A 15,733-nucleotide genomic window follows, 5' to 3' on the forward strand; every position below is an offset into this window, starting at 1 on the left:
CAATTTGGTTATGAGTTGACTTCAATGTAATAATGATGCTTACGTGATATTGTGATAACTGATAAGAGCATCTTAGTATATATTATACAGTTAGTTACATTCCTTTCCTCTATCAAAAGCTGACTTTTGTATAACTAGCTTTTAGTCGCAATCTCTCGATAGTGTTGAAACTTTCAACTATCACATTCACACTATGGAGTGCTACAAAGAAGTTGAAAAAAGAAGTAGCTGCATCTTCTTGTCCATCTCTAAGAAAAATGAGCAAAGAGAGGACCATTGACTTTCTCATATAGATACAGGCTGGGATATTCTACCAATGACTTTGCAATTTGGCACAAATATCGGCTAGTGCCATGTGAACACCTTAGCCAACTTGGCTTGGAATCAAGCTTATAATACTTCAGTTTTGATTTGAATTCACTACGATTGAACCCTTTTGTCCAATTCTGTGATTAATTAAGTAAATCTTTAATTAAAAAACCGTTGACTGCAGCAGATTTGTAAGTGTCTAATTGATTAGCTTTTCAAAGTCTACGTACGCTCCTTGCTTATCAAGTATATGACCAAATCCTTCATATACATATAAGAAACGACCTCATTTCTCTTCTTCCTACTCAGACACCAAAGCTTTAGACACAATGGGAAGAGTTGATTCCTCTGACGAAATTGAAACACCTCAGCCAGTCGCCGGTGTGCCGGCTGCTTCATACCAAGGAGTACATACACCAACAGGAGCTCCATGGAGCACTGGCTTATTTGATTGTCACTTGGACCAAACTAATGGTATATAGACTTTGTCTCCTGTTCAATCATAATCTTAGTGTCAATCATGTCTTCTCATGTGGTGTATTATCTAGAACTTCAACGTATTTTGTCGCGTAAGATTTATCATAAATTGATTAGTTTTCTGCTATTTGTCCCTCTGTCAGCCTACCATGATCCTCCTCCTTTATCAGGCTTGGGACCGGCAATATGAGCAAACACATACGGAGCTATTATGTAGCACTTCTTACAAAAAAAAAAAAAAAAATCTTAATATATCTTTAAAAATGAGGAAACATGATTGGTGAAGATTCATATAGTCGATCCACTTATTTGGGATGGATGCGTAGTTGTTGTATTTTTATGAATCAGTTGATCCTCCTTTCTAGCAATACTATTAGTATTAAACATTGTTGTTTGTGCAGCTACCATGACATCATTTTTACCTTGTGTGACGTTCGGACAGATAGCTGAAGTTCAAGACGCAGGAGAAATGAGTAGGTTAATTCGCTAATTTAATTTGAAATGTATACAATTTGCTTTGTAAAAGAAATATGTTTAATTCTTTATGATTTTTGGATGTTGGTTGCAGCTTGTCCATTGGGGTCATTCATGTACCTCTTGATGATGCCTGCTCTTTGCTCTCAATGGGTCATGGGCTCCAAGTATAGAACAAAGCTGAGGAGAAGATACAATTTGGTGGAAGCTCCCTATTCAGATGTAGTTTCTCACATATTTTGTCCATGTTGTTCACTTTGTCAAGAGTTCAGAGAGCTTCGTATTAGAGGGCTCGATCCAGCTCTAGGTATGAAATCGTCTTTCCTATTATGATTTTGCTTAGTCACAGGCAAATTCAAGAACCAACCAGAGTCGGTGAGTTCAGAATGGGGCTAATTTCGTTATATGTTATGTTACTCGGACTCTTCAGAAATGTCGTCGGGTGAGTGTGATTCTCCAAAAGTAGTGCATTTTTGGAGAATCTGACACGGGTTCCAGAATATTTCCAGAGAGTACAAACAACATAGGTTGTATGTGTGCATTTTAATTCTTTTTTGCACAAGTATACATGATTCAAAGCCAAAATAATGGATTTAGTTGAACTCACAAAACTCGCCCTAATTCACCTCTGTGCTTATTAGAGTAACATTTTAAAGAGAAGCAAATCAAGCAATTTGTTAACATGGGTTTGTAAAACTTACTGCAGGTTGGAATGGCATACTTGCTCAACAGCGATATGGGAACCAGCAAATAGATCAAGCTCCCTCAGTACAATCCATGTCCAAGTAAATTGAAGAGTGATTTGTGTTATTGTTTAAGTTGAGCTTGTACTTTTTAGTTTTTACTCCTTGTTACCAAACTCCATGTTGAAGTTTACATCCTTCAATTCAAGCACCCGGGTATTGTGTATGTAATATTGTTCCATTTCAATTGTATTATTCATTTTACTCGAAAGAATTGCCTCTTGGCCTTGTTCGTTTCTTACAAATATTATGGTCTTAAATAGTGACCCCATTGTATGGAAAATAAAAAGTTGACTTAGTTTATTTGTTCAACGAGTATAGCTGTATAGGACATACGCGAAATACATATTACCCTTCCACAATTTATAACAAAAAAAGAATGAAATGGAATAGATGCAACTATCTTCTCTATTCAACACAATGAAGTTCTTATTTACATAGTCAACATGGATTAAAATTCAGCAATTCGTGCAAAATTCTAACTATGATTTAACCATTAAATTGTTCTCTTGTACATTTAGTGGTGGTTATTTGAAGGGGGAAAAAAAAAAGGAAATGACAAAAATAAAAGAAAGAGAAAAAAGATGTCTCCGAAAAGGGTAAAATGGAGAAATAAAAAATATTAGTGCCAAGGGTGTGTTTGGTACGGAGGAAAACATTTTTTGGTATAGAGGAAAACATTTTCTGAAAAATGTTGTTCAATCTTTTCATGTTTGGTTGGTCAAAAAAACATTTTTCCTAAGAAACCAATATCCTTAAAAATGAGTAAATGACTTCCATAATAGAAATAGGAAAAACAAGTTTCATAAGTGACATTCTAAGTTTATTGTCTCCTCCCCGCACATCCAATCCCCCCCCCCCCACCCCACAAAGCCGGCTCAAGGCCAAAGCCACTAAGGCAATGGCTTTCGGGCCCCATTTTTTTATTAAGTTTTGTTTTATGGCTAATTTGTTTCAAAAATTACTGTGACTTATAGTATTTTTTATGTAGTTTCTAAATATGCAAATTGTTTTTCAAAAAACTTACAGATTATATGTCGAATTCACGATAAAAATAAGGAAGTTTGACTTTCGAAATCCAAATTGTGTCACATAAATTGAGACAGAGGAAGTACACAATTTTTTTAAATAAAAAACGAGAATTTTTTATTAGTCATGTAATTGATTAGCTATATTGTCAGTTGAATTTTGTTAGAACAAATTGATTTGAAAAAATTGTTAACAACTTTACATTGTTCTTAACGATTATAAAACAGTATTTAACGACTTCGCATCTAAAAAAGTTATAAAAGTTGACTTCAAATAAAACTATATATCACAATTTTTTTTTTTCCAGAAAAATTTAGGCCCCCTCTCTCAGGTTTGGCTTTTTGCCGCCAATCTTGTTGAGATGGCCATGCCCCCCACCCCGGAACCGCTACTCCCCTCTCCATGCCACCCCATTGTGTTTTGTTAGATTACAAATAAATGATATTAGAATAGTATTTTTTATTTTTTTGCTTGCTTAACAAACGCTAGAAATAAGTAAGAAATTCACTTCTTTTTCGAGAAAACATTTTGTAGGAAAACATACCAAACACACTCTAAGTATTTCTCTGGTTGTTGAGAGTTCAAACAGCAGTTAACCATATTCAGCAGTAACCACTTTATGATCCCGTTTTCCCTCTGTTTTCTTCAACGTACAAAAATTGCTGAGATTTTTCAGATCACCGGAAACCTGAAACAGGCGGTACTGAATTTACACAGCCAAAGGGTTAGAGGGCCGCCAGGTGCGGTGATTGTAATAAAAACAGTTGGATGGCCATAAATTGATCACATTTTTAGCCTGTTGCGTTGTTTGCTTGTAGTATGTAAAAACTTGCCTAACTAAAAACATGAGCTCATTTAAATTACTCAACCACTTCCGTTACCCTATTCCTCTGTTCAATTACTCTCCATTTCGCTTCGCTTGCTATCGCTCTTTCAATACAACATCTATTCCTTATTGTTTTTCTTCTCCTAAATACCCTACCTTTCGCTCCTCCCAATCTCGGGTTTTCTCTTCCGGTAAGTTATGGTTCTTCATTGAAGCTTTTCAATTTCCTTATTTTCTTCCTCTCTGTGTTTCTATGTATATGTGATCGCCCAATCAAAACGGTTTCCATGTATTTGATTCAGTGATATGAATTTGTTGACATTTAAGGGCAGGGAGAAGCGGGTTGTGAATTGATGTTCTAGCCCTCTACTGTCTTATGACTTCTTTTTTTTTTCAATCAATAAGCCAACTTTTTGCTCAAGCAATCTTGGCAACTGAGTTTCTGTCACGTATTATTATTACTACTCCCTTCGTCCCAAGTTATGTGATATAGTTTGACTGGGCATAAAGTTTAAGAAATAAGGAAGACTTTTGAATCTTATGATCTAAAATATGTCAAAGATATTTGTGTGATTATAGATCATCTCGTTAACCGTAAAAGGTAAAGTTTAAAATAAATTATTGTCAAATAAGGAAATGTATCATTCTTTTTGGGACATACTAAAAAGAAAAGTGTATCACATAAATTGGGACAGAGGGAGTATCTTTTTATTTTTTGTTTCTATATGTCAGTAGAAAATATAGGAAACTTCAACCATTTTATTAATTTATTTATTTTTATTTCGTATAATATTGGTGTAAGATGAGCTTAAATAGAACGACATGGTGAGCGAGGATTCATATAGCTGATGCCTACTTGCTTATGATTGGAGCTTTGTTATACGGGGAGGGGTGCTAATTGCTAAAGACTTGTAATCTTTCTATGGAATGACTGATTCTGCTAACTAGTAAATGAATCAGAAACACGGAAAGAGATATAGTATGTATTAACTCCTTTCAAATTTTAATGTCTACTTTATAGACTCATTTACTCTTATTAAATATTATGAAGATATTAGTGTAACAATTCTATTAGGTTAGACATTTTCTATTTGCATTCTTATTCTATTTAATCTCTTAACCGAAGTTGATGGATATTTGCATCTACGACAAATATTCTGCATTCTTGGGGTAACATATGTATTGTTTGCTGAATATCACACACAACATACTCCGTTGACCCAGGATTCCCTTGGGTGCTACACACTCTCCTATTCTTTTGTACTTCAGAAAGTTAAGAATTAGCTGATAGATATGATAATTTTGCATAACGTTGAAGCATGTTTCTTTCCTTTTCTTTGCTTTTTGATTTCCTGCTTTCATATTACAGCTTCAAATATTAGTAGCTATATGGAGGTGGTGAAAGAAGTTGCCAGCAAGGGACCTGATTCCCAGGAGGATATTGCAATACGAGCTGATGAGAAGAGCTACACTTACCTTCAACTGATATTATCCGCAAGGAGGATATCGGACTTATTAAGCAACCTAGATCCCAAAGTTGTGAGTTTTTACATATAACCGTGGCTGCCTTTTAGTCTTCGTCAATTAGATGACTGTGTCTTGAAAGGAGAATGCTTTCAAGTCTTCTGAAATATTTGAACTTGATTATTTTTCCAAGTCACTGTTACTAGATATTTGTCCTTTTGTGTATTGCCTTACTATTCAAATGCTTCTTCCTTTTTAGGGCAAAGGCACAAAAAGAAATGTAGATCTTGATGGAGCAAGAGTATGAATTGTAGCCAAACCCTGTGCTGAGTTTGTTGCTGGAATACTAGGGACTTGGCTTAGTGGAGGTGTTGCAGTCCCTCTTGCGCTAAGCTACCCGGAAACCGAACTGCTACATGTGATGAATGACTCGGTTTGTCCATGAATCTTATCTTTTCTATCATTGCTGCTCACTTTTTCTGCGACTTGCAAGAAATGATGTGTTTCCTTTTTGTCATACTCAACATAAATAATATAGCTTGCATTAGTCTTCTGGTTTTTCTTCTAACCTTATACAATTAGGCCATCTTCAATCAGGCTGAATATTTCCTTCCATCTGCATCATATTACTATAACACGAGGTCCTCTGGCCATTTATACTTTTGTTTCATGATTTACTAAAATCCTTGGGCAAATTGGACTTGTAGGACATCTTGGTAATTCTGAGTACTGAAGACCACCAAGAACTTATGAATACAATTGCAGTTAAAACTGGTGCCTGTTTGTCTCTTATTCCTCCTATTCCTGATATCCATTTATCGACTAATCATGACCATGCAAAAGATGTGGTGTCTGATGGTCCTAGAGATTTGCCGGAAATGAGAAACTCTGGTGAGATAAAAGGACTGTCTTTGTCTCTCTATAAGGTTGATTATTTCTGTATTTAGATTTCTAGGACTCACCGACAGTCCCGTTCCTTGTTGTGTAATGTTACCTTGCAGGTGAGGATCCAGCTATGATCTTGTACACCAGCGGTACAACAGGGAAACCGAAAGGAGTAGTCCATACACACAAAGGAATATTAGCTCAGGTTCTTGTCTGTTCTAGATTAATGTTCTATATTCTGGGGATCCTATCTGGAACTTGTGACAAAAATGCTTTTTACGTTGTGTGTGCATGGTGGTTCGTTATTAATCTCCCTGCCAACAGTGATACTTCATGTAGGTATTTGGTGACACTTTATATTGATATACGGTCTAACTGTGGATATATTTAATCTGCTTCATTCATCTACTTCTTTGTAACATTTTGCTTTCATGTTCTGTTGGCAACTTGATATGCTATGAATTAAGGCCCAGTAGATGTCATGTGTAGTGGAGATATTGGTTGTGGCTGGTAGATTATACAATTGGCTATAGTAAACACGTGTTACCACCTCAGATTAATTATGAAAAAGAGTTTATAATTAGAAATATTAGTTACTAAAATTAGTTATGAAAAAGAGTTTATAATCAGAGGCATTAGTGACTAAAATTAGTAATGAAAAAGAGTTTATAATGGTAAACCTTTTCTTTTCAACTACCAATAACTTGGTTGGCTGAAGGTTCTCTTGGTTGGAGTTATTAGTTACTAGAAAGTCAGCCTTGCGAATTTCAGGTTTCAGATTTCTGGAAGTTTATTATTCCTGTTTTATACTGTTTCAGGTCCAAATGTTAGCAGAGGCATGGGAATACACGTCCAAGGACACATTTCTTCACTGTCTGCCACTTCATCATATCCTCAGTTGCATTATTTTTTCCCCAGCGATTTCTGTTGGTGTTCCACTCTTTTGCATTTTTATTTATCTAATGGGATATAAATAATGTGATGGAAAGTCCTGTATTTATCTGGTCCTTAACTTGTACCTTACATGTGCATGGACTCTTCAATTCTTTGCTTGCCCCTCTTTATGCCGGTTCCAAGGTAATTATTAAAACAGATTTCACAACATCAAACTGTTTCTCCAGCAGCATACTATTTGGGCAGGATTTTTGTGCTACTACATCTGTGTTTTCTTTTATTTATTTAAGGTCGACTTTATGCCAAAATTCAGCGTGAGAGGGATTTGGCAGAGATGGCGTGAATCTTATCCTACAGATGGGACTAAAACAGATAATGCCATAACAGTGTTCACTGGAGTAAGTTGTTCTGACTCAACGATGAAATATAGGTACATTGATAAAAAGGATAACGAAATATACTTCCCACGACTTGACATGTTACATACGTGGTACAATGCTTATACATGAGCATTCGTTCTTAACCTTGCCACGGAAGATCATTTACGGACTGGTTTCCATAGTTGCTTGCCATGCACTTGACCCTGAACAGCATGCCATTTTCTCCTTTTTCCTCTTTCCGCGATTTATAGACTTTTACAATGAAAGCTTCTATTTTGCAGTCATAGCTAGGACCCTAGGATACATGTTATACACCCGGCTTGGATTCACTAACATCATGGTGTCTAGTAACAACTTTGATTTTTCAGATCCTCCTCCTCACCCACCCTCGGGTCCCCCATTGATATGTAATGTAGGCTGTTTATTTTTTAAATCTTAAATTCTCTCATCAAATAGGTTCCTACGATGTATACACGATTAATACAAGGTTATGAAGCAATGGATCCAGAACTGAAAGCAGCTTCTGCTTCAGCAGCAAGGCACTTGCGTCTTTTGGTAAGAAGATCTGTTTCCCCTCCACTGTTAAGTCTTTGGACAGATCGTATAAAACATAGTTAGGACCCCATCGTGTAATGAGTAGAATTGGCCTTTGTTATTTATTTCCCTCTTTGGCGTGTTTTTGAATTGCAGAATGTGATCCCACTGTTATTCCAATTCTCGAAAATGACTGAATAATTGATTTGTGCTTCCAGATGTGTGGCTCCTCTGCACTTCCTTTGCCCATCATGCAGCAGTGGGAAACAATTACATCGCATCGGTTATTAGAACGTTATGGCATGACAGAGGTACTTTCCCCCTCATAGCCCCACTTAATTTGATCTGTAGGCTGCTCACTACTTTATTGCTTATTAATTCATTTCCAATCTTTTTGTGGATGGCCGATTGTCTCTAGTTTGTGATGGCAATATCTAACCCCATTAGAGGCAAACGCAAAGGAGGTACTGTTGGCAAGCCCTTTTCAGGCGTCCAGGTTAGTGAGTTCTTTCATTTATGGTAATCAACATCTAACATATTGCCAAAGTTCATACAGAGTTTATCTATTGCGTTATCCAACTTCTTATTGTTAGAACAGTTTCCTTGGTGAATTAACTTCAACTATTATGTCATTTCCTGGTTTCTAACAGGCGAAGATCCTTTTGGATGAGGAGACTGGTAGTGACAAAACAGGAGTAGGGGAGCTTTGCATTAAGAGTCCTTCGTTGTTCAAAGAATATTGGAAACTACCTGAGGTAATCACCATAAGTTGGTAATACCAATTCCTGGTTTTTGTACTCTTTTCTGCACCAATTGGTACTTGACTTTTTCTTATATGCTTCTTCTGTGAACCACCATCTAGCATCTCTCTCTCTCTCTCTCTCTCTCTCTATCTATCTATCTATCTATCTATCTATCTCTGTGTATCGCCTCATGGAGCTTGTCAAGCACACATTTTATGTTGGCATGCAAGGCTAATTAGCCTTTTCCTTACGAAATTGATGCCATCAATGTCATTTTTTGGTATTTGAAAATATCTCACCCATCTGGATTACTAGGTAACCAAGCAATCATTTACTGATGATGGGTTCTTCAAGACTGGAGATGCTGTTACAGTGGATGAAGATGGATATTACATCATTTTGGGACGTAAGTTCATCTAGATATTCTTTGCATGGTATACTTGTTTAAATTGGATAAATAGTATCATTATTTACAAGAGGTTATGGAAACTTTTCAGAAGGCATATTCTTGCCTCTTTCCCCTTTCATCTCTTTCTGAGAATAATTCTTTCCATGACTTCTTACTCAAACAGCTGAGGTTAAAATCACTGGAAGTGACACCTTTGATGCTTCAATTTCTTTGATTTGGTAATCTATATTAATTGAAGATCGTCTCAAACTGGAAAAGTATTGCTTCCATGCACCATTTCGGAACTTCCACTAAATCTTTCAGAAATTACAACACTTTGATAGTTTCTTCATTTTCTAATTGTGTATTTGTTAATTCAAGAAACCAAAAGAAGAGTGCAAAGAGGGGTCTGTCAAAGAACTCCTTTTTTACTAACCGAGAAGTACCCGAGGGAAGTGAGGCCTGTCAATTATATCTTCAAAGTATACAGTCGACTTTTCTGTAACAAATATCTTTGAAGATCGGTAGATTTCTTCAACATGGAAGCATTAAGATTTCTGAAGATCGGTAGATTTAACTGTCTATCAACGAATTTTTTCCAATCCATAAAGCTTCGGCATAATAATATCTTTCGACTTTTGAACTGTATTGATTGGACGAGAAGAGGTTCATTGTTTTGAAAAGGTTCATTCTTTTGTTTTTTCAGGGACCAATGCTGATATTATGAAGGTCGGTGGATACAAGTTATCAGCATTGGAAATTGAAGCAGTTCTGTTGGAGGTAGCTGTTTGTCCATCTATAATATAAAATTCCCTTCGGAATTCCATTGCGTTAGACTTTTCTCCTTGGAAATACCTGTCTGAGAAAAAGATTATCACTGCCAACATATTGATTCTGAGTAAAGACATTTCTTTTCCACAGCATCCAGCTATATCAGAATGCTGTGTGTTAGGATTACCTGACAAAGACTATGGTGAAGTGGTGTGTGCAATTGTTGTTCCTGACACTGAGCTCAAAAGAAAGCGAGATGAGGAATTAAAAACTGCACTAAGCTTGCAAGAACTTTCAGATTGGGCAAAAGAGAGACTTGCCCCTTATAAGGTATTTCTCCTTGTTTTCTGAAGTTATTTTCTGAGCTTAAAAATTAGTTTCTTCCATATTTTAGGTGAAGGAGTTTGTCACAAAATCCTTATGCAAGAACTCACTTGTATCTTGGACACATAATTGCAAGTAATTGCTAAGTTCACTTGCCATATGGCAGGCAAGGTCCTTAATTCTCCCACTGTGCTCTGCTACTGTTCCAGGGATAAGGACTTTTGTGTTCTTATTCTGTTGATATTGTTTTGTGAGTCGGTTCTTTTGCAAGATAATGGTAGTATAGGAGTCAAGATATGCCTGCTAAACTAATTTTTGCCATTCAATGTATGTTACAGATACCTAGTCGTCTGTTTGTGTGGGACTCGCTGCCTCGCAATGCTATGGGCAAGGTGAGTTGTCCGAATCCTTGCTAACCTCCAAATCCGGTGCATGCATCAAACCAAAAAGTGCATGATTCATGTCTTTTTCATAAGCTTTATCACTTAACCGTAGTTAATAAATATATATTATTACCTCATTTTATCATTAAACTTGGGTCAATTAACATAATTTGGTGCATGCTCCGGGTTTGTGTGTATTCACAAGTTCTTTAAGAGACTCATTTCAGGTCTGTACTCTTTTGATCTTCTTTTCCCGTTATTGTAGGTAAATAAAAAGGAGCTGAAGAGAAAGCTGGCTGATGATCCAAGATAAGCTTAAATGGTCCACATAGAGCTCGAGAATAGAATACTGGAAGGTAAATAAATGTTCTATGGTGGCGTTAAATTATCAGCAGCCACTTATCTTTTTCAGTAAAACTCATTTCTCAGTCAAATTATTTTGTAAAAACAATAGTCTAGGTATGAGGTTAAATTTTACTTAATCATAATATTGGAGTACATAGAGCTCGAGAGTAGAATACTGGAAGGTAAATAAATGTTCTATGGTGGCGTTAAATTATCAGCAGCCACTTGTCTTTTTCAGTAAAACTCATTTCTCAGTCAAATTATTTTGTAAAAACAATAGTCCAGGTATGAGGTTAAATTTTACTTAATCATAATATTGGAGGGTAACTCTGATGTGATGATTCTTCATTTAGGAAAGCACTAATGTATGTAGAAATTAGAGAATCCATGGACCTCGCCACGTATTTTAAAAAATTATTATGGGGACTTAAATAGGCATACGATAATGACATATGGATCTGAATTTATATTTTAATTATCTTTTTCAAGGAGCTTTGGAAGAGAGTCATGAGGCAAAGTTAACAATATAATATACTAGTTAAAAATCTAATAGCAGTGGGTAAATATATGATTCTGTATAAATACTACTATGTATAGACAAAGTAACAAGTCGCCTAGCGCGAATTCAATTCACGTCGAGATACATTCTCCTGTGACACATCATCATCATCATCACTAACCTCTAACATTCTCTTAGTTATGTCAATATCAGCAGAGGGTCCATATTGCCAGCAACAAGCCACAAAATAAAGCAGATTAAAAGCTGTCAATACAGCAAGAAGCCAGTAGTAATACTCATAGTGACCCTGGTTGATACTGCTTGAAACCCAACTTTCTTTCCCCTCTCCTTTGGTGTACTTATCCACAGCACTCAAAATCACACTTGCTAAAAGATTTGCCACTGCCATTCCCAGTCCAAAAAGAGCAGATGCAAGACTTGACATACTCCTTGGGAGCTCGGAATAGTAGAACTCTGTGGATCCGATCGCGCTGAATGCCTCTGCTATCCCGTTTAAACTGTTTTGTAGTATGAGCCACATTGCTGACATCTCCACCACCCCCTGCGGGTTGTTCAAGAGCCCTTGATTGATTGCTCTTCTTCGTCGAACATGTTCCACAATACCAGAGACTAACATGGACATGCAAGACATGAATATCCCAATTCCCATTCTGACTATAGGCTTTACACGAACTGGTCTTCCTCTGATCTTTGATGCCAACGGAAGGATCACACGGTCATAGAGTAAAACCCAAAGTGTTAACGCGATCATCAAAAACATCCCGAATGAGCCAGCTGGAATTTGAAATCCTTTGGTTAGATGTCTATCCATGGATTGAGCTTGTAGTAGAGGGAATGAACTTTGGCTCAAGTTTATCGATAACATGATCCCCGTCGACCATAACGGTATGACCCTAATGAGAGCTTTAAGCTCCTCAACTTGCTCCACCGTGCAAAGGTTCCATGCATTAACTGCAACTCCATTTGGCTTAACATCTTCAGGGCTCTTAATGATGCAAGCTTTGTTTAAGAATCTCAATTTATCTGTTGGCACTTGAGGTCCTGAACCATTCTTGTGATGGTAATCAGAGTTCTGATTGGGGTATGGGAGTTTCCTATTCTTGTAGGCAACCACAATTACTTGTACAAAGCTGGCAAACAAGTTTGAGCGAACCTTTTGCTTGATATAAAACGGAGAAGCAAGGAAGAAAAACAGCGCAGATAAGAACATAAGGATTGCTGGAACTCCAAAACCTATTTTCCAGCCCATTCTGTCTTGAAGGTAAACGATACCCGTCAGGGCAATCAGAACAGAAACTATGGATGAAGTATAATACCAGGCAAAGAAGCTCTCCAACACCCTTTGCTTGTTGGGATTATCTCCCTTGTCAAACTGGTTAGCACCAAAGGCCAAAGAACACGGCCTTATACCACCAGCACCGATTGACATGAGCAGAAATGAGAAAACCAAAAGCACGTATTGTGATGTCGTTGCAGATCTACAAACCTGTCCTCCTAATTGATTGCAAGGCGGAGGCCTTGCTTTCGGAATCATTGCTGTTAACCACAACACAGTGTTTCCCTGCGACAAAGAGGACAATTAAGTGTTAAAAGTTGGCAAGTTAACTACAATCATCTTGTCTTACAGGCATAGCCGAATATAATGTATCATCAACAGGTTCAATTGAACCCATATTTCACGTTCGCCTCGAGAAAAATCACTAAAATTTCATCAGACATTAAATATCTAAACCCACAATTGCAAAAGTACATTGAGTTACGTGGTGAGAACATAAAGTTTTAGAAGGTTTGGGATCAGCCTCTGCGTATGGGTGGCCACATCTTTTCATTTTGCTAACAGTAGAGTAGTTAACAAAAAGAGAAGAAGTTACAATGCTGCATAAATAACATAGAATTCGTAGTTATAGCCTAAGATACGGTAAGTAAATTGGCTTTTACAGCAATAGAATTTTACTAAAAAGGCAGTTTGTTGCATAAAGCATTCTGCATTTACTCATAAAGCATTCTGCATTTACTCATAAAGCATTCTGCATTTACTCAGGGTGGGGAAAGGGCCGCACCCCAAGCAATGGCGGAGCCACACTATGCCCTGCCGAGGTGTTCATCCGAACCCCCTCGGCGGAAAAAAACACTGTTTTTATAACGTTAAAATTATTTTTTATGTATATATACTAGATGTTGAACCTCCTTAGGCTTTTCGTATGTTTACTTTTTTATATTTTGAATTCCTCGACGGAAATCCTGGCTCCGCCACTGACCCCAAGGGGTGTAATATAAGCAGTCTACTCTGACGCAAACACCAGTGGATTTCACGACTCGAACCCGTGACCTATAGGTCACGCACAGACAACTATACCATTTCTCCAAGTCTCCCAATTACTAATTAAAAGAATAGAACGTAAATTAGTTGTTGTAATCTATAGTCACACACAGACAACTTTACCATTGCTCAAGTCTCCCCTTTACAAATTAAAAGAAAGAATGGTGAGTAAATTAGTTGTTGTTACCTAAAAATTGAATATTCGTAGCAGCAAATTAGAATAGTAAGGACGGTAATTTTCAAAAGTTTATACTGCATTGGATCCTCCGACTGTAACAACCAAAGCTGAAAACTATAATATGTTGTCAGGATTAAGAGGTTCTGCAGTAGTAGTAAGTATTAGCACTTTCTTCGGAAATATAATAAATTCCATTCACAGTAGAAAAAGACACGAAGAGAAAAAACGAAAAAATGTCAGTCTAAGTGACAAAACTTACACATCTTCTAAATTTTTATTTTAATTAAAGTAGACAAACGGTGGTGCCATAATATTTTTTTAAAAAAGCACTTGCCAAACTTAACATCGGTCTCATAACCACCGCTTAAGGTTAAAGTGTTAAACCCAAAAAAGGAAGTGTCTTTAACTGATAAACGTATTAACTATTAGGCTAACATAAAAGTTAACACTTAGATGTACTCGTAAATGTTCACAAATATCAAAGTAAACACCAATAATTAAATAAAAAATGAGTGGGTCGCTATCAGATCAAGCTCTCCCTCGACCCAAATGACAAGAACAAGATGAAATCCGAAACTCTAAATCACTAATTAAGCTAGCATTTGGCCATAAATTTTGGATCAAATTTATCTTCAAATATCCGTTTGGCCATGGAATTTGATCAGATTTGGAAAGTGGCCAGTTTTTGGGAGAAATTTCACTCCCCCACAAAACTTCAATTTTTTTCAAGTAAAATGCACGTCTAAACACAACTTCAAGTTCCAAATATCAGAACTTCAAAAACTCAAATGTTTAAGTTTCAGCATCAAAATCTATGGCCAAACGGGAACTAAGTAATTAACAGATGATATTTAAATTAAGCTAATTACCAGGAAACTGAAGATGGACCCAACGCCAATGGCAAGGAATCGACCTAGATATGAATCAGCAACAAAAGCTCCAACTAAAGGCAAGAAATTAGTAGCTGCTGACCAGAAAAACAGTAAATTTTGAGCACTAGTTATCTCCATCTTGTATTCTCTCATTAGATAAAATGTCATATTTGGTAATAGCCCATAGCTCGCCACTTTCTCCAGTGCCTCATTTGCTGCAACAATTAACACAAACAAAAATAAACTTAATTAGTTGCACATCCAAAACACACATGAGCCAACTATCGATTGTTTCTTTTTTCTACCTGAACTATCATCAACTAGACGAAGTGTGTTTTAATACGTGCCTAACTCGAGGTGTGTTTTAACATATAGATGGTGATACCGTGATAGTTCAGATAAGAAAAAAAAGAACAACTGATAATTGGGGTGTAAAACTCGCGAAAAAATGGAGTTCAGATGTGTTTTTGACAATTAACTAAAAAAGAAAGAAGCAAACCAAAAAAGAGACTTACCTATAATAAAAGGCATGGTAATTAGGCCACCTTTTTTTCTACTTTTAATTGGAATTGAAGAAGAATGAGGAGAAGTTTGCTTCTCTGAATCCTCCATTTTAGTTGAATGATCTAAAGAAAGTAGCTCTGTCATCTCTTGTTCCATTAACTACTTAGATTAAGCAAAGAATGAAGAAGAAGAAGAAGTAGAGAGTGTTTGGCTGAAGTGAAAGATTAAAAAAGGAAGAATTTGAAAGGTGGATCTACAGTCAGACAAGCATGATGGGAGGTGGATGCAGTTGCTTTTGTGCAAATGCAAGAAAAGTAATGACTCATCATCACTTTTTCCCATATCTCTTCCTATTTATACATAACAAAAA

General features: G+C 36.6%; 2 protein-coding genes and 1 pseudogene across 2 annotated transcripts; 2 read left to right on the forward strand and 1 right to left on the reverse strand.

The window, feature by feature from the left end:
• Nucleotides 1–571: 571 nt before the first annotated feature.
• LOC132058081 (protein PLANT CADMIUM RESISTANCE 8-like) lies at nt 572–2,309 on the forward strand. Its single transcript, XM_059450645.1, has 4 exons — nt 572–783; nt 1,188–1,259; nt 1,355–1,567; nt 1,967–2,309. The coding sequence occupies exons 1-4, from the start codon at nt 639–641 to the stop codon at nt 2,047–2,049; spliced, it is 513 nt and encodes a 170-aa protein (XP_059306628.1). The 5' UTR covers nt 572–638; the 3' UTR covers nt 2,050–2,309.
• A 1,248-nt stretch (nt 2,310–3,557) lies between these two features.
• LOC132055431 (probable CoA ligase CCL8) lies at nt 3,558–11,114 on the forward strand (annotated as a pseudogene).
• A 410-nt stretch (nt 11,115–11,524) lies between these two features.
• LOC132055432 (protein NRT1/ PTR FAMILY 1.1-like) lies at nt 11,525–15,733 on the reverse strand. Its single transcript, XM_059447241.1, has 3 exons — nt 15,375–15,733; nt 14,857–15,074; nt 11,525–13,050 (listed from the first exon to the last, which is right to left on the reverse strand). Exons 1-3 carry the CDS (start codon nt 15,517–15,519, stop codon nt 11,584–11,586), a joined length of 1,830 nt encoding a protein of 609 aa, XP_059303224.1. The 5' UTR covers nt 15,520–15,733; the 3' UTR covers nt 11,525–11,583.

The sequence above is a fragment of the Lycium ferocissimum genome, chromosome 5 (assembly GCF_029784015.1).
Source record: "Lycium ferocissimum isolate CSIRO_LF1 chromosome 5, AGI_CSIRO_Lferr_CH_V1, whole genome shotgun sequence".
Classification (NCBI taxonomy): domain Eukaryota; kingdom Viridiplantae; phylum Streptophyta; class Magnoliopsida; order Solanales; family Solanaceae; genus Lycium; species Lycium ferocissimum.